At 41.3% G+C, this 18,268-nt stretch overlaps 1 protein-coding gene across 3 annotated transcripts in view; it reads left to right on the top strand.

Annotated features, from left to right (window-relative positions):
* The window catches only part of Bmpr1a (bone morphogenetic protein receptor type 1A), a 110,034-nt gene extending 98,663 nt beyond the window's left edge, over positions 1-11,371 (top strand). For all 3 annotated transcript variants that reach the window (XM_057769575.1, XM_057769576.1, XM_057769577.1), the window contains exons 10-13: positions 93-390; positions 5,978-6,153; positions 7,022-7,152; positions 7,243-11,371. In XM_057769575.1, the coding sequence (XP_057625558.1) occupies positions 93-390; positions 5,978-6,153; positions 7,022-7,152; positions 7,243-7,368 (731 nt within the window). In that variant the 3' untranslated portion in view covers positions 7,369-11,371. The remainder of the gene's footprint in view (positions 1-92; positions 391-5,977; positions 6,154-7,021; positions 7,153-7,242) is intronic.
* The last annotated feature ends 6,897 nt before the right edge of the window (positions 11,372-18,268 follow it).

The raw sequence follows: 18,268 nt of genomic DNA, 5'->3' as shown, positions 1-18,268 counted from the left end.
TAAGTAGTTCGTTTCCAGTATCCTGAATGTGCATCTGTAACTGCCTAGCACTTCTGCTGACAACTAACCTTTTAAACTCATTAACTAAACAGGTTTTATAGCTGCAGACATTAAAGGCACTGGCTCCTGGACTCAGCTGTATTTGATTACTGATTACCATGAAAATGGATCTCTCTATGACTTCCTGAAATGTGCCACACTAGACACCAGAGCCCTACTTAAGTTAGCTTACTCTGCTGCCTGTGGTCTGTGCCACCTCCACACAGAAATTTACGGTACCCAAGGAAAGCCTGCAATTGCTCATCGAGACCTGAAGAGCAAAAACATCCTTATTAAGAAAAATGGAAGTTGCTGCATTGCTGACCTGGGTCTAGCTGTTAAATTCAACAGGTAAATGATTTTTTGTTTGATGTTTGGAAATTATTTCAATATCTAACTGGTATTTATACACTGGGTTACTTTGGGTGTTTTTTTGTTTGTTTGTTTGTTTGGTTGGTTTTTTTAACAAAGCTATATTTCACTATACTTTTCTGGGGGATTATTGGGGATTGAACCCAGGATCCTACATATACTAAACATACACTCTGTTACTAAATCACATCTTTAGCCTCTATGTAATTGTTGATTTTCTATTTTTTATGCTTTTATTTCAGTTTACTTGTACTTCCTCTTTTTTCAGATAGTTGTCCATGTTACATATAAGTAGCTTGTGGCCCAAGTAATTAACAAAGGGCATTAAGTTTGCTTCAGTTCATCTGTATTAAAACAAGGTTATCATGACACCGTGTGGTGGTAGTTGCACGCCAGCACTCGGGAGGCAGAGGCAGGCAAATCTCGGAATCAGCCTGGTCTACACAGTAAGTTCCAGGACAGCCTGGGCTGTTACACAGAGAAACGCTGTCTTGAAACACCTCCCTCCAAAGAAAGGGGGGTTATGAAACCAGGATGGGAAGGTGGGCACACCTTTAATCCCAACACTCGGGAGGCAAATGTGGGCAGATCTCTGAGTTGTGAGTTCTAGGACAGCCAGGGATACACAGAGATACTCTGTCAAAAAAAGAAAGGAAGGTTATCATAAATATTATTGAATTTTAATCATTTATACATATTACTCTACTTTTGAGCATTTACATAAGTATTTTTTTCATAATGGATTTCTAGAGATGGGAGACTACTGGAGGAGTTTTCACATATTAACTTGTGCCATATCATATGGTACTGCTTCAGAACAATATCGTGTGCCAATTTATACTCCTGTAAATGTGGGGAGATAGTTTCTCTTGATTGTCAATTTTCCAAAACAGTTGGCATTATAAAAATTTCAGGAGCTAGATGGTATGGCACATGTCTTTAATCCCAGCACTTGGAGGCAGAAGCAGGCTACAGAGAAAGTTCCAGGACAGCCAAAGTTACACAGAAAAACCCTTTCTCAAGCTCCTCCCTCCTCCAAAAAACATCAGGTGACTTTTGAAGCAGTTATCATGTATTATGATGTAGTTTAAGAATGGAGTGGTTGGCCGGGCGTGGTGGTGCACGCCTTTAATCCCAGCACTCGGGAGGCAGAGGCAGGCGGATCTCTGTGAGTTCGAGACCAGCCTGGTCTACAGAGCTAGTTCCAGGACAGGCTCCAAAGCCACAGAGAAACCCTGGCTCGAAAAACCAAAAAAAAAAAAAAAAAAAAAAAGAATGGAGTGGTTGTTTCACATTTACGGCCACAAAAGAAAAGTACTACTTGAGGGACTGAAGAGATAACTTAGCAGTTCAATAAGTGGTTTTTTGTTGTTCAGCAGGCTCGCATACCAAATGTACCTGGTGTTTGTGATGGCATCATCTGGGCTCCAGTGAACTTGGATGGCTCCATTCATCCTGTTTTACTGCCTGCAATAAATGTAGCCTCTCTCTTAGGCTGGCTCTACTCCATACTTGGAGCTTTTCTTCAGTGGACATTCCTAGTCCTAGTATCTCCAACTTCCTAGATCTCTCTTATTTTGGGGAATTGAGCACTGCTGCAATGTTTTTTTTGAAGAACCTTGATAAGACCTCCATGGCCTTTTAACTTACATTAGGTGTGCCTGATGAACCACAGTGATGCCAATGAATTCTTCTGCTTTTTCATCACTTAGTCGGCTTGGTCCTTTTCTGCCAGAGCTGAACTTGGCCTGTCTGTGCCTTGGCAGCTCAAACTGGGAAAATCTTATCTATAGAATCATTTTGGAGCAGGGTTAAATCAAAAATTTTCCTGAAACCATACTTTTCTAATTAAATAGATGATTTTGTAGATATTAGTTAATTGCAAGTTTGGGTTGGGAAATTCACAAATGTGTGTGTGTCTGTCTGTGTATTACATTCATAAATATATAATACCATATATGCAATGACTTATTTGTACAATCCCTGAAAGACAAAATTTTATCACTGTCAACAGCTTCCTGAGTCCAGGAAACTAGACTGGTTTTAATTGACTTAAGTAGGATCCTTTACACAGAGTTCAGATCAGTGAACTAGAAAGTTACGATTGTGAAATAGTGAAGACAGTTCATGGAAATGTAATCATATGGTTAGGCAGTTTAAGACTTTGCCATAAATGAGTGAGCAAACTATTTATTATAGTGTAAATTGTTGACTTATTTGCTCCTCCCCCAAAACTTTCTTTTTATATAGATTCTACTTTTTTTGTATCTGTATTGATTTAGCAGAAGCCAGGAAAATACTTTTGAGCTGTTATAATGTTATCTAATTTCTTACTACTAGCTTATTCTTATTGTTAACTTTATTGTGTAAAATGGTTTTATACTTCTTTAAAAAATAAGTAAGTAAGGTCCAGTGAGATGGCTGATGGGGTAAAGGCACTTGCCGCCAAGCCTGATAATGATTCCATTCCCGGAACCAAAATGATGAAGAAAAGAACTGATTCCTGCAAGTTGTCTTCTGAGCTCTACACATGCACTCCCCTCCCTGAACACAGGAAAGAAAGAACGAACCACGCCACAGCTAGAATACCATGCTGTGCTGTCTTCAGGTTTCCTTCACCAAACATCACAGTCCTTGGGGTCAGAGACAGCTCATTAGTTAAGAACATTTACTTGCTGTTTCCAGCACCCTCATGAGAGGCCCACAGTTACATGAAACTCCAACTCCAGGAGATCCACTGCCATCTGCAGGTGCCTGCACTCACATAGCACACACACACCTGAACACATTAAAATAGATCTTTAAAAAAAAAGTCTTAGTCCATTGTTGTGGAGAGGGTGGATATTGTTTTTCAAATCAGGGTTTTCCTGTGTCCTGGAATTGACTCTGTAGACCAGGCTGGCCTCGAATTCAGATCTGCCTGCCTCTGCCTCCCAAATGCTGGGATTTAAAGTGTGTGCCACCACACTGTCTTTATTTTTTATTTTTATTTTTAAGTGCATAGATATTTTTCATGCATGGATCTGTGTATCACATGCATGCAGTTCCTGCAGAGACCAGAAGAGGGCATCAGATCCCTGAAGGTTGGCTACAGGTGGTAGTGAGCCACTATGTGGATGTTGGAAATTAAACCCAGGTCCTCTGGAAAAACATGAAGTGCGTTTAACAGCTAAGTTTTTAATTCATCCTCACGTGAGTTTTCAGGACATACGAAGATTTCAACCCTGTTCTTGCCAAGATGAAACATAACTAGCCTCTGGCCTAGGTCTCCGTAGAGTTCTTGTTCCCTAAAGCATCATGAACCATGCCTCCACTTTCTACATTATTTCCTATCAGAACAGCCCGGTGTGCTCTGCTCATCGTTCCCAAGCCTCTAGCATGCAGATCTAAACTCCTCCGCATTCCTCCCATAGGCCAGTACTAAAGGCGTATCAGTCATACTGTCAAGTTTATCACAGTGACAGCCCTACCCCTCCTTCTCTGTGTGGTATGTACTGATGCGCATGCAGAAGCCAGAGGAGGATCTCCAATAGCCCTTCTTACCATTTTGTTATTCACTTGAGAAAGGGTTTCTCATTAAACCCGAAGTTAGGCTGGTGACTGGAAGCCTCAATGAACATCCTTTTTCCACCCTCCATAGCAGTGGGGTTACTGGTGGGAACATGGATGTACCCAGCTTGGGGCTAGGGGTTTGGACTCAGGCCCTCTTGTTTGTGTCACAAGTGCTCTTACTCACTGAGCCTGTCCTTATGTTTTGTGTTGCTAGGACAAAAAATGACAAAAGCCACTTTTGTCTTTAGCCTTTAATGGCTGAGCTATGGTGCCAGCCCAACAGAAACAGCTTTTAAGGAAAGAAAAGGTTCTTTTGTTCGTGTGTTCATTATAGAAGGGAAAGCATCATGGTGGGAATGTGAGGTTGCTGCTCACATTGCACCTATAATCAAAAAGCATAGAGTTGAGCACTAATTGGGGGAGGTCCCTTGCTTTCTCTTTTTTCCATTTTAACTCATTATGGGACCCTAACCTGTGAATCGGTACCACCTCATTCTGGATGCTCTGACCTTCATCCATTAAACAACTCTGGAAGCAGGCTCAGAGACCCACCTCCAGGTCTTTCTTAGTTTCTCAGTTGCTTACTAATCTAGTCAAGATGACAATAAAGATTAACCACCACAGATGTTTTATAATAAAATATAACACTTTGTATCCCACTCTACTGGAAAACAGTTCTAGAAGTTTGTTTTAGGGGCACAAGTAACTTTAGGTCTTTAAGTCTAAAATTCAATTCAAAACCCAGGAAACTAATAAATCATTTTTTACTGGGTTGACTATTTATAGATACCACTTTTCTTATAATTAAGTAGATTGGATCCTTGAAAAATAACATAATTCTGTATTTTAAATGCTAAGCTTACAGCCTGACAGTGGTAGCGCACACGTTTAATCCTAGCATGCAGGAGGCAGAAGCAGGTGGATCTCTCTGAGTTTGAGGCCAGCCTGGTCCACAGAGTGAGTTCCAGGACAGTCAGGGCTATACAGGAACTCTGTCTCAAAAAAAGGAGAAGAAAAAATGCTAAGCTCATTGTCTAAGAATGGTAACAATAAATGATTCCTCTTCTATTTTCATACTTCTCAGATAGAATTATTTGCCCTTATGTGAAATACTGTTTTGTTTTGTTTTTTGAGACAGAGTTTCTCTGTGTAACAGTCCTGGCTGTCTCTATAGGCCAGACTGGCCTCGAACTCACTGAGATCTGTCTGCCTCTGCCTGCCAAGTGCTGGGATTAAAGCTGTGCGCCACCACTGCCCGGCTCCTTTTTCTTTTTCTTAAGACAAGGTCACACGTAGCTCAAGCTGGACTGGAACCAGCTATTTAGCCAAGGATGACCTTGAATTTCTGATCATCCTGCCCTTGCCTCATTGGTGCTTAATATTAGGATTATAGGCCATGATCTGTTTATATGGTGTGGTACCAGGGTCTCATGTATACTAGACAGACAAGCACTGTATGAACTGTAGCACCTCCTAGACCAGCACTGTTACTTTTTGAGAAGTGTAGAATTTCCTTGGTGACAGATCCTTGACCGAACTCATGAATGGTCCTTGTGAGAAAGAGGAAAAGAAAAAATAAATAAATAAAAGTGCTTGTGTTAATACAGTTTACTGTAAAAAAGTCAGAGTTAGTGTTTTGTGGCAGACATGGTACTAAGGCCCAGAATAGCCTCTCCAGACCATACTGGGGGTGTTATGTAATATACAATATATAAAGTCTATAAAGGTGCTAAATTTTGTAATGTGGCCCCAAGAATTTATAGTAAAGAATATAGAAATTTATACATTTAGAAAGAAAAATGTTTATAAAACTGTATAGATATGAGCCCGGGTGGTTATGGCGCACGCCTTTAATCCTAGCACTCAGGGAGGCAGAGGCAAGTAGATCTCTGTGAGTTCTACGACAGCCAGAGATATAGAGAGAAACCCTGTCTAAAAAAACAAAAAGAAAAAAAAGTACAGATATGAACTATCATTGACTCTCAACATGGCCATTGTCCTTCTCCTATCTTAGTGATACAAACGAAGTTGACATACCCTTGAATACCAGGGTGGGCACCAAGCGCTACATGGCTCCTGAAGTGCTGGATGAAAGCCTGAATAAGAACCATTTCCAGCCCTACATCATGGCTGACATCTATAGCTTTGGTTTAATCATTTGGGAAATGGCTCGTCGTTGTATTACAGGAGGTAAGAGTCTGGACCATGGTTTTGATTATGTTTGTTTAGCTCGCATTTAAAAAATAATTATCTAGTCTATACGTCACCTATGTCGGGTTTTTTTCAGGACCACTCTCAGAATCTGTGGTTTCACTAGATTTACTCTAAGACCTTCATATAGTTGTCTTGATTCCTCACATACATTTCAGTGAAAAAATACCTTAAAATCATTCGAGGGGAGAGGTGCCGAGAGAGGCTCCAACAGCTCAGCCCCTCCCCAGCCAGCTGTGACTGTGGAAAGTGGTGTCATTGCTCACATCTTGCTCACATCTGTTGGCTATCATCAGAGGCCTCCATGTAGTTAGGTGAACTACTCCTAGCACCTGGGAGGTGACAGCCTCAGTGGTGAATGACAAGGACTGACCTTGTATCCTTTTTAATGAGAGCCATAGTGGGCTGTCTTGTGAGCTTGTGTGCACGTTGTGATTAGTCTTTCTCTTGCAGTAGAGAGGAATAGAAACATTCCTAGGAGTGACAAACAAGTAAACAGATATTTACACCAAAAATTTCAAGAAAATCTTACTTTCTTTAGTGTTTGTTTGTTGTTTGAGGGTTTCATTGCTTGTGGCACAGACTGGCTTGTCACAGTCCTCTTGTCTCAGATCTTAAGTGCCCTACCCCCAAAAGAAACATTATATACCATTGTTGACAGACTCGCCCTGTTAGAGGTAGGGGAAATGATGGGTCATAAATAATAGAAACATATTTACTGTTAAAAAGAGAACCATCCAGGTTATTATTCTTTATGTACGAATTCATTCTTTGTTCTGTAGTTGAGGGAGCTGCTGTGTACTGCTCCTCCATGTTTCTGCTCACTGTGTCTTCTCACTCCCCACAGGAATAGTGGAAGAATACCAATTACCATATTACAACATGGTGCCCAGTGACCCATCCTATGAAGATATGCGTGAGGTTGTGTGTGTCAAACGATTGCGGCCAATCGTGTCTAACCGCTGGAACAGTGATGAAGTAAGTTGGAACCAAGTCCCCGTAAAGTGATGAGTGAGTGAATGCTGTGTTACCCCATGCTTACCACGGTCTCTTTCCATTTTTCTTTAGTGTCTTCGAGCAGTTTTGAAGCTGATGTCAGAATGCTGGGCCCATAATCCAGCCTCCAGACTCACAGCTTTGAGAATCAAGAAGACACTTGCAAAAATGGTTGAATCCCAAGATGTAAAGATTTGACAGTTACACAGTTGTAAGGGAGAATCTAGACTGTAAGAACTTCACCCAAGGAATGGATGGGTTAGCATGGAATAGGATGTTGGCTTGATTTTCAGACTCTTTCTTTGCCACATCTTCACAGGCTGCTAACAGTAAACCTTCAGTACTCTGCGGAACACAAGATTTGAACTTCCAAACATGTCAATCTTTATACATGGACAGGACAACTTTGTTTTACAGGTTTGGTTTTATGAACTACATCAAGACTCCAAGCCTGATAAGAAGCCTCTCGTCTAACTCTGGGTACTCATTCTTCTGTCCATAAAGTGATGCTTTCTGTGAAAGCCTTGAGAAAATTAATGAACTCAGCAGAGATGGAGAAAGACATATTTGCCTTCTATCAGAGAAAACATCTATTTGCGTTCTATCTTTGTAAACAGCCTACAGATTATGATCTCTTTGGGATACTACCTGGTTTATGATGGTGCACTATGCCTTTGATATGTACACCAGAATTCCTCTGCTGCCATGAGGCTTAGAAGAAAAGAATGTATGATTGTGCAGGAGGGTATTGTGACTGGCAGGTTAAACATGCAATATCTGATCAACATTCGCCAATCTTATGAAAGTCATCTACCTTGTGTCTGTATAACCTCCCCACCAACTTTGTTTTCACATAGTAGTTGTAAAGGCCAAGTAAGTTTAAAGTGTCCATAAATTTGGACTGTTTCTCTTCTATCACCACTTTGTTTTCTTTTTTGGTAATTATTATTATTATTTTTATTTTTTATAAAACACCACCTGTCCAGAGTTGAAACTCACCTCTTTAAACCATACTTTGGAAGAAAGCGCCTCTTGCTGGAGAAGGCTTTGCTGATTCTGATAACAGTGTGCATGCCTGTGGTCAAATTCTGAAGTCTTTGCTCTCAGTATCTCTTAAAAAGGGAAGTTGTTTACCATGTGTAATGTGCTTTTATTTTCAAAACCTACATAATCATCTTTCTAGCCATATTTTACTTGCATACTGAACTCTATTCCAAACAGCTCACATGGATCTTATCCATAATGGGGGAATGTTTTAAAGTAGAACCATGTGTGAATTTCAGAATTCATGCATTTAAAAACTTTAGTCAAAAAAGTTTACTAAGATATTGCCTCATTCTTTTATGAAGGGTGTCAGCTAATATAAATTTGTCAGTAACTGGTAAATGTATTTTATATATCTAAATCTTTAGAAATTTGCTCTTTTCAGTTTCTGATCCCTAGCTTGTGAAGACAAAGAATCAAGCAGAAATGTCCAGTATCTGGTCACTACCCATATATATATATATATATACATACATACATACATACATACACACACACACACACTGAACTGCTGAAATAAAATGATGTGTTTTTTTTTAAATAGAGTGCTTGTTCTCTCAAAGAACAGTTCTGCTTAAATCTTACATGCCGATATCATATTATTTAAATGTTTATTCTTCACAAATAAGCCAGGAGAGGATCAAGTGACATTGTCTCTTTGGATGAAACATAAATTAAAGATGATTGCATTATAACATAGTCAACCATTTTAATTTAAATGGGAGGCTGTCCATCTATTCACTTATAACTAAATATAATACACAAATTCCACAAATTTGAGACTTGCTTTGACTATTTAATGAGTTTCATTTAGTGTAACCAAATCCTGAGAACACATAGGAGATTTGAACTACTTAAGCCAAGTTAACCTGGATATATTTTTGCCTGAATAAATTAAGTCTTAAAAATCATTAACATCTTGATGATATACCTAACGAATGGCTAACTTCATTCTTAGACATGCTTGAATGGTGTGTGGAAGCCGCTATATGATGATTCTTTTCTAATTAGCTTGGTCTGAGGAAAGGGGGCTACCAGGAATTAGTTCTAAGGCTGATAGTGAGTACTGGAGTCACTGCCTTCCCAAGCTGCCTCTCAGTACTCTCTTTAAAGGCCAAATTTTGCTGCTATAGTCCTTACGTAGAACCCTAATGTCTAAAGTTGCATTAAACTTATTCTTTTCCTCTCCTTCCTCTTACTCTTAAATTTGAAATTTAAGCCTGGAGAGATGGCTCCAAGGTTAAGAGCACTGGCTGCTCTTCCAGAGATCCTGAGTTCAGTTCTCAGCAATCACATTAGTGGCTCACAACCATCTGTAATGAGATCTGGTGCCCTCTTCTGCTATGCAAGCATACATGCAGGTAGAACTCTGTATACATAATACATAAAGCATTTAAAAATATGGAAAATTCAGTGAAATATTTGAAGACTATATCAGCCCTTGGGGTCAGTGAGAAGGCTCCATGGGTAAAGACACTTCTGCCAAGCTGCCACCTGCAGTGCAGTCTCTGGGTCACATGCGAACCAGCTATTCCATAATTGTCTTCTGACATCCACACACTCTTTGGCATGCATCCCCCCATGAACGCCCCACACACACACACATAATACACTCCACATATTCAAACACATAAGTGTAATTTAAAACAAAAGTATAAACAACTGGTTAAAAAGTACTGTGTAGTTAGTAATTAATAACTTGTAAAAATCTGCAAACTCATTTGGTCCCACTTTGAATCTAGAGTTTAAAAATATGGCTAACATCGGCAATCCTTATAAATCATAATGTTATAAAAGCCCAAACCCAACTACCTAAATACATATCAAATGATCCAGGAAGATATCACGAGTGGTTTGTATGGTCAGGTGTTGCAGGGGTACAGAGCAGGTAAAGATTTGTCCCAGCTTGACTGTCTGAGGCTTCTGCAGCACTGAGAACTGATTTCTCTGAAATACTGTAACAGAAGGTATTTTAGCATGTTATGTTATCCTTCCCGTGTCAGAAGCATGTCTAAGCCTGTAAAGCTCTTGTACTGGGATGTGCTGGGTCTCAGCCATTCCTTCTAATGTTATTCCTCCTTTTTTCTCTTTAGATGTTTTTCCTTATTTAGAATAAAAAGACAGTAATTTTTCAAGAACCATGCATCTCTGATTTGACCCAAGATAAGTTGTTGGATATTGATTGTCTCTTCCAAGGCAGGTTTCCTAAGTGAAAACCTTGTCTTTTCCAGATATGCGTTATTTTGAAATGTCTCCAGATGTCCAAGATAATTTCAACAGAAGTTTAATTCATGTTGAAAGAAAGGTTATGTAGCCCTTGTGGTAACAACACAAATTGAGTCAGATATTAAGGAGTGACGGTTTGCTCTCCTCCTGGCTGTGAGGGGGTGGAGACTAGGCAAGCAGATCTTGTTCCTCTGGTGAAGTGTGTGAATCTGCAGGAATGACCATCCCATAAGGAAAGCTTATGAATATGGCTTTTGCAAAGACTTAGACATAATACTGTAATTTTAGGTTGTACTCTGTACTCTTTCAGTGGAATTATTTAAGCTCTTTAATGACCTTTGTTCTTCCCACTTAAAAGCTAAAATGTAGTATATATTGTATAAAATGAAAATATTATAGCTTAGGGAAACTGTACATAAGGCATTGACTGGTTGGAGGCATTTTTAATATGCAATTGTAAAACACCAAAAATATAGATTCATCTTTGATATGTAACACACTAAATGTATTTTGTACAAAATCTGATTTAAAAGGTGCCTTATTAAGTTTACCATTAATTGCTTTGTTCTATATACAGATTATGTCCAATGTATCATTTTTCAGTAAATAACCTTATTTTAGTATACTTCAGTGATGTGTTTTGTGATGTTGTTCTTGGATTTATTGTGCATCAGAAGTCATCTATTGAAATTTTATAATAAGTGAGTCAGTGTACATATATACGTTCCTGAATGTGCATTTCAGCTTCCAGAAACCCGGAACGTGGCTAGGTAAGTGGCCATACGTTTTTGCCTATATGTAGAGATGATGAACCTATTATAGCAAGGGGATTTTTTTTCTTCTATAAAAAAATAAAGCGTTTTCTGGTTATAAAAATGTGTATTTATAACAACTTTTGGGAAAAGCTAAAGGAAAGAATAAAGAAGCAAATAAACTACGTTTTATTGACAGGTACCACTATTTACATTTGATTGTCTTTTTTTAAAAAGACTTACTTATTTTATGTATATAAGTGCTCTATTAACTTTATGCCAGAAGATGGCATCAGATCCCACTATAGATGGCTGTGAGCTACCATGTGGATGCTGGGAATTGAACTCAAAACCTCTGGAAGAGCAGCCAGTGGTCTTTTTTTTTTTCTTTTTTTCTTCTTTTTTTCGAGACAGGATTTCGTTGTTTAGTTTTGGAGCCTGTCCTGGCACTCGCTCTGTAGACCAGGCTAGTCTTGAACTCAAAGAGATCCGCCTGCCTCTGCCTCCTGGCTGCTGAGATTAAAGGCGTGCATGATGCCACCGCCTGGTACAGCCAGTGCTCTAAACTACTGAACAGTCTCTCCAGCCCTACTATTCACATTTGAATGTTTCTCTCTTGTGTGTTTTTTTTTTTAAAAATAGCATTAAGATCATGGTATTCTATTATGTGTCAGTTGAAGACACCATATATTGGCAGAGCGTGGTAGCACATACCTTTAATCTCAGTACTCAGGAAGCAGAAGCCAGTTATTAGTCTGGTCTATAGATTAAGTTCCAGGACAGCCAGGGCTACACAGAGAAACCCTGTCTTGGTTAAAAAAAAAAAAATAATAAAAAAAAGGAAAGAAAATCACCAAATACATTAGTCCATTATGTTCCACTCCCACAAAGGATGCCCTTAAACTTAGCTCAAGCAGTCCTGTGCCTCCCAAGTAGAGGAACTGTAGGTGCATACCATAGGGTACAACTTTAAAAGTGCAACTCACATCGAGACAGGGTTTCTCTGTGCTCGGCCCTGGCTGTCCTAGAACTTCCTCTGTAGACCAAGCCGGCTTCGAACTCACAGAGATCTGTGCTGCATAGTTCCAGGACAACCAGACCCGTTTTCTTTCTTTCTTTTTTAAGGCAAACAAAAACTTTCAAAAATAAACATGTGACCACATAGAGGAAATAGCTTACTTCTATGCTCTTCTATTATTTCAATTATTTTTTTTATTGTTTGTGTTTTTGTGTTCAAAGAAAGGGTAAAGCTGTGTCTTGCTTGTAGCCTAGGCTAGCCTCAAACTTTGTATACTCTAGCCCTGCCTGAGCTGCATCTTCAGCCCCCTCACAGAAATACAGGTATTAAGCACCGTTGCATATAAACTCCATTTTGTCAGGTCCTGAATACAGATAGGTATTTTAGAATTTTATTTGCAGTAAGGGAAAGTTAAGGCTCTTGGTGCTGTCCTATCATTCATTTGCACTGTGTAGGGTTATGTTCTTCAAGGCTCTTCCTTGCATTTGATGAGGTACCTTTAAATGTCCACAGTGTTCCTGCTGCAGTGAGAAGGAACCCATTGGATGGCTTTCTTTTATCCCACAGTGCCTTATTTCCCGCCTACATTGAGGCTTGCCACCTGTCATGTACTGTTTGCAGTAAGTTGCCACTTGCACATTCTGCTTTTAGGGAGTTAGACATGTTTTCGTGTTAAAAGAGTCAACTGGTTTAGTTATTCAACCACATGCTTAGAGACAGCCCAGCGTGTTCCCTGCTGGAGCCCCCATTTCATGTCATCATAAAACAGTGCATTAACTACTCTTATTGTGAAATTAACAATTCAGAATAGAGTCTGCTTAAGAGAAACTTGTATTGCCTCAGTTTGAGAGACTGTCAGTCCATTGTGACATAGAAGGCATGGCAGCTGGGCTTGATCCATGGGAGTAGAACCTATGACGGCCTCTTAGTGGTGGATCTGGAAGCAAAAGGACTGAGATCAAACTAGAATCTGATAACCCATTCAGGGTCTGCCTTCAAAACCACTTCTGTTAGGTTGGTCACAGTCACAAGGTTCCACAGACTCAAAACCAGCTAGGAGATAGCTCATTCATAAAGTGCTTGTCACAGAAACATGGGAACCAGAGTTCAATCCCCAGAGCCTGCGTGAAAACTCAGACATGGTAGTGTGGGGCCTGACGTGGCAAGACAGATACCCCAAGGCTCACTGGCTAGCATCCCTTCTCTACTTAGTGAGCTTCGCGCCAGTGAGGACCATAAACTCCAAGCAGCAGACACAGCTGCTCACAACCATCTGTAACCACTTCCCAGGATCCCACACCCTCCTCTTCTGACCTCTGTAGCACTGCACACTTGTGCTATACAGACATATATGCAGGCAAATAATTTTTTAAGATTTCTCTGTGCGTGTATGTGTGTTCAGAAAGTCTAGGAGGCGATAGGTCCTTTGGAACTGGAACCTACAGGTAATGAGCTGCAGTGTGTCCTCCGCAAACGCTGTACTTGTCTTTAACAGTTGCCGTCTCCCCAGCACCTCCCTTTTATTTTGTCATTTGAAATGGGGTCTCTGTGGTGCCTGGCCTGGCCTCAAGCTGAGGTCCTCAGCTTTACAAGTACCTAGAACTAAAAGTGTGCACTGCAAAGCCTACTAGAATGCCTATGAGAGAAATACATCTGCCACATGTTTGGATGTAAATGGGTTATTTGTTGTATGTTCCATTCTACCCTCTGGTTTTAACCAATTTACTGATTTTTTTTTCTTTTAACTGATCTGATTTTTTTTTTCTTTTAACAATTTTAAATCTCCATCTGCAGAAACTTGCAAAGATACTATCAGGAATCCCATTTACTCTTCATGCAGTCTCATTAATTTAGCACTTTGCATAATCGCTGTATGGGATTGGGTTGGGAAATCAACAGCCTGCTTGTGCTTTCTCAGAGCTGTTTGAAAGAATTTAATGAGCTTGTGCCCTCTAGAGTCTCCAGGAATATTCTGTTAACCAATTATGTGCAGTGGTCAACATCAGGAAAGTTGACCTGACACCGTCACAACAGTCAATAATACCATGACCTACAGGCTTCATTCAGATTCTGCCAGTTCTCATAAAGTCCTCATGCGCGTTTTTCCGATGTGTGCTTTATGCTCTGGATAGTATAATGTGTCAGTCCTTGGGTCTCCTGTACTTTTACTAGATAAAACATGTTTTGTAGCACTTTTTCTTTTTTTAGGGAGATGGACCTGATCTTGCTCTGTGTTTTCAAACTGATTTTGAGTTTGGCAGTCCCTGTGCTCTGTCTCCTGAATGTTGGCACATCTGCATGTGCCGTCCGTGCATCCCAGTGAGATTCTCTGCTGTCAGTGCGTCATTAATAATGTCAGTGCCAGCCACTTGTTTCCTGTGTGGGTCAGGGTTCCTATGGCTGAGACCAAAAGTAACTTGGGGAAGAAGGAGTTTATTTAACTTACACTTATCATAGCCCATCACTGAAAGAAGTCAGAGCAGGAACCTGGAGGCAGGAACTGAAGCAGAAATCATGGAGAAGTACAGTTTGCTGGCTTGCTCCTCATGGCTTGTTCAGCCTGTTCTTTGTTTTAATACTATCCAGGACATTTCCGGGGTGGCATTGCCTCCAGTGAGCTGGACCCTCCTAGAAGATCACCACAGACTTGCCTATAGTCAAATTTTAGGCATGTTCCCAATTGAGAGTCCCTTTTCTCTCATTTGGCTAACTTGTGTCAAGTTAACATAAGACTAACAGAACGTCATGATAGCTTGTTTCTGTAAAGTTGCCCTTCTGTTTGTATTGAGTACATTAAGGGGGATGCTTTGGACTACATAGTACTTGTGTATATGTAGTTGTTTTTTCTTGTTTTTTATTTATTATTATTATTATTATTGGTTTTTCAAGACAGGGTTTCTCTGTAGCTTTGGAGCCTGTCCTGGAACTAGCTCTTGTAGACCTGACTGGCCTCGCGCTCACAAAGATCCGCCTGCCTCAGCCTCCCGAGTGCTGGGATTAAAGGCGTGCGCCACCACTGCCCGGCTCTTTCTCTTTTTTTGTTGTTTTGTTTTATTTTGTATTCCAAGACAGGGTTTCTCTGTAGCTTTGGAGCCTGTCCTGGAACTCACTCTGTAGACCAGGTTGGCCTCGAACTCAAAGAGAAATGCCTGCCTCTGCCTCCCAAGTGCTGGGATTAAATGCATGCGCTGCCACTACCCGGCTGCAAGGTGATTTTCTGATGCCATCATTATTCCATCCAGTTTCCATTGACATTGTGGCGTGAGGAAGCACTTTCCTTATATAGCTTTTCAGTATGGACTCCTAGGCTCCTGTTTATTAGGTTATATCCCATTGGGCCATTGTGCTTTTATGCTCAGATGGACTCACGCGTGTCTGCTTGACACATGCCTTCCCTATTTTGAACACTTCTTGCTTGATACATTGGAGGTTCTAAGCTCCTAGCATAGGGCCAGCCATTTCACCAGGGTTGAATGGATTCAGAATTAAGCCCTGAGTGGCAATGAGCTTGGTTTATGTTTCCACTTTCCGGGGCTGCTGATGGGATTCAGTGGTAGAACACTTGCCTGCCACATACGAGGAGGCAACACAGATTTTTAGAAAAAACAGATGGGGGGAACTTGGGGAAACGGGATGATTGGAGATAAAGGAAGGTTGGATAGGTGAGCAGGGAAGCACATATCTTGGAGATAAAGGAAGGTTGGATAGGTGAGCAGGGAAGCACAACCTAAGGGTTGGCAAGAGACTTGAACCTGGAGTGGCTACCTGGTGCCAGGGCAATGTCCCCAGTTATTTCCTTGGGCAGCTGAGGATAGGGAACCTGAAATGACTCTATCCTATAGCCATACTGATGAATATCTTGCATATCACCATAGAACCTCATCTAGCGATGGATGGAGATAGAGACAGAGGCCCACACTGGAGCACCGGACTGAGCTCCCAAGGTCCTAACGAGGAGCAGAAGGAGGGAGAACATGAGCAAAGAAGGCAGGACCACGAGGGGTGCACCCACCCACTGAGACAGTGGGTCTGATCTATTGGGAGCTCACCAAGGCCAGCTGGACTGTGACTGAAAAAGCATGGGATAAAACCGGACTCTCTGAACATGGTGGACAATGAGAGCTGACGAGAGGCCAAGGACAATGGCACGGGGTTTTGATCCTACTTCATGTTCTGGCTTTGTGGGAGCCTAGACAGTTTGGATGTTCACCTTCCTAGACCTGGATGGAGTGGGGAGGACCTTGGTCTTTCCACAGGGCAGGGAACCCTGACTGCTCTTGGGGCTGGAGAGGGAGGAGAAGAGGAGTGGGAGGAGGGGGAGAGAGGCGGGAGGAGGGGGAGGGAAATGGGAGGCGGGGAGGAGGCGGAAAAATTTTTTTTTCAATAAAAAAGAAAAGAAAAGAAAAAACAACTTCCCTCGTTGTTTCTAAAGATGTCCCATGTTCCCAGATCTTCAGTTTGTGAAGTTTGGGGTCTTGTGCATGACTATACTTTTCCACAGATGTTTGGCAAGGGGTAGAGTTGTTCATCATTGCATTAACCTGTCCTCATTTCCCTGAGTGTCTCAGCTTCCCAGTAAGGGCAGGTGATGGGACAGGACCAGTTAGAAAAAAAAAAAATCAAAAACAATCCTCATCTTGTTGCTCCAAATGATTCTGACTTTCCCCTACACCTTTTTGTTTTAAACCAGAATTCCAGAGAATTTTGTCACAAGTTTTCCTGATCAAGGATGGAAAATTCAGGCTAAAGCCAGGCGAAGAGCTTTCATGCTTTTGACAGATGAGTCATAAAATAGGAGAAGGAGCCTTTAATAATGCCACTCTCATCACCCAGAGTCTTGTGCACGCTAACCAAGGGCTCTCCTAGGGTGCCACACACTTCTGAACACCTCTTAGACTGTACCCTCAAGTAAAAGGCGTGTATCTAGCCATGACTATATACGGTCGCCTGTGGTTCAGCTTTTTGCCTCCAGAGGGTCAGCAGCTGTCCAGTATTGGGCTTAGGACTGGCTGCATAGTTCTGCTCCAGAACTCCCAAGTATTTGGGGCAGTTTAAGCTTGAGGCTCTCTAGCAATGCTAATATTTGGGGTTAGGATTCCATGTTGCTATCTTCAAAGAATCACTAAGCCATCTTGGTGCAGCTCTGGTGCTCTTTCATAGCTATTTCAGGGGCTTCAGGTGCTTTAAGCTGCCCCGAGTTCAGTCCCGTGTCTCCCTGCAGAGCACTGGGAAAGTTCCCACCCAGCGTCAGCTATCTCAAACAGATGAGACTCCATCAAAAGAATTTTGTAGTTCTTACTGACCTGGTGCTGGGAAGATGGCCCAATTGGTAAAGTGCCTGCCTTGCAAGCATGAGGACCTAAATTTGGCTCCCCCAGGCACCTATGTAAAAGACTGGGTGCATTGTGTATCTGTGATCCTGGCCCTGGGGGTGGGGACACAGGCAGGAGCCCATTGGCCAGGCGGCATAGCCAAATTAACGATCTCTAGGTTCAGTTAGAGACCCTGCCTCAAAAATTAAGGTACAGCCAGGCCATGGTGGATCACACCTTTAAAATCCCAGCACTTAGGGAGGCTGAGACAAGGGTATCTCTGAGTTCGAGGCCATCTTGGTCTATAGAGAGTTCCAGGACAGGCAGAGATACACAGAGAAACTTTGTCTCAAAACAATCAAAAAAGAAAAAGTGTGGAGTGACTAAGAATACCCAGTGTCAACCTCTGGCCTCTATGAGCATCCACACACATGTACACACCCACATGAACACATACATCACACCCACTTACACAAGTGTTTGTGTTCATACATACATAACATTTTTTCTGATTTGGGGTCCTAATCATAGAACTGTCTAAACAGAAAATATGGCTTAAACTTGATGTGAAGGCATTGTCCAATGTAATCTATGTTTCAGTGCATAGTAAGCACCCATGCTGAAGAGAACCATCATTTCTCCTCACTCTAGCAGCTGCCTCCTCCAGGGGTGGTGGAGGATGACCCACTGTGTTTTTATTTGTTACCTTTGGGGTAGGGGGACTGATTCACACTGTATCATATGCC

Source organism: Chionomys nivalis, chromosome 5 (assembly GCF_950005125.1).
Source record: "Chionomys nivalis chromosome 5, mChiNiv1.1, whole genome shotgun sequence".
Classification (NCBI taxonomy): domain Eukaryota; kingdom Metazoa; phylum Chordata; class Mammalia; order Rodentia; family Cricetidae; genus Chionomys; species Chionomys nivalis.
Note: the sequence above shows the minus strand (reverse complement) of the source record. Positions and strands in the feature narration are given on the sequence as shown.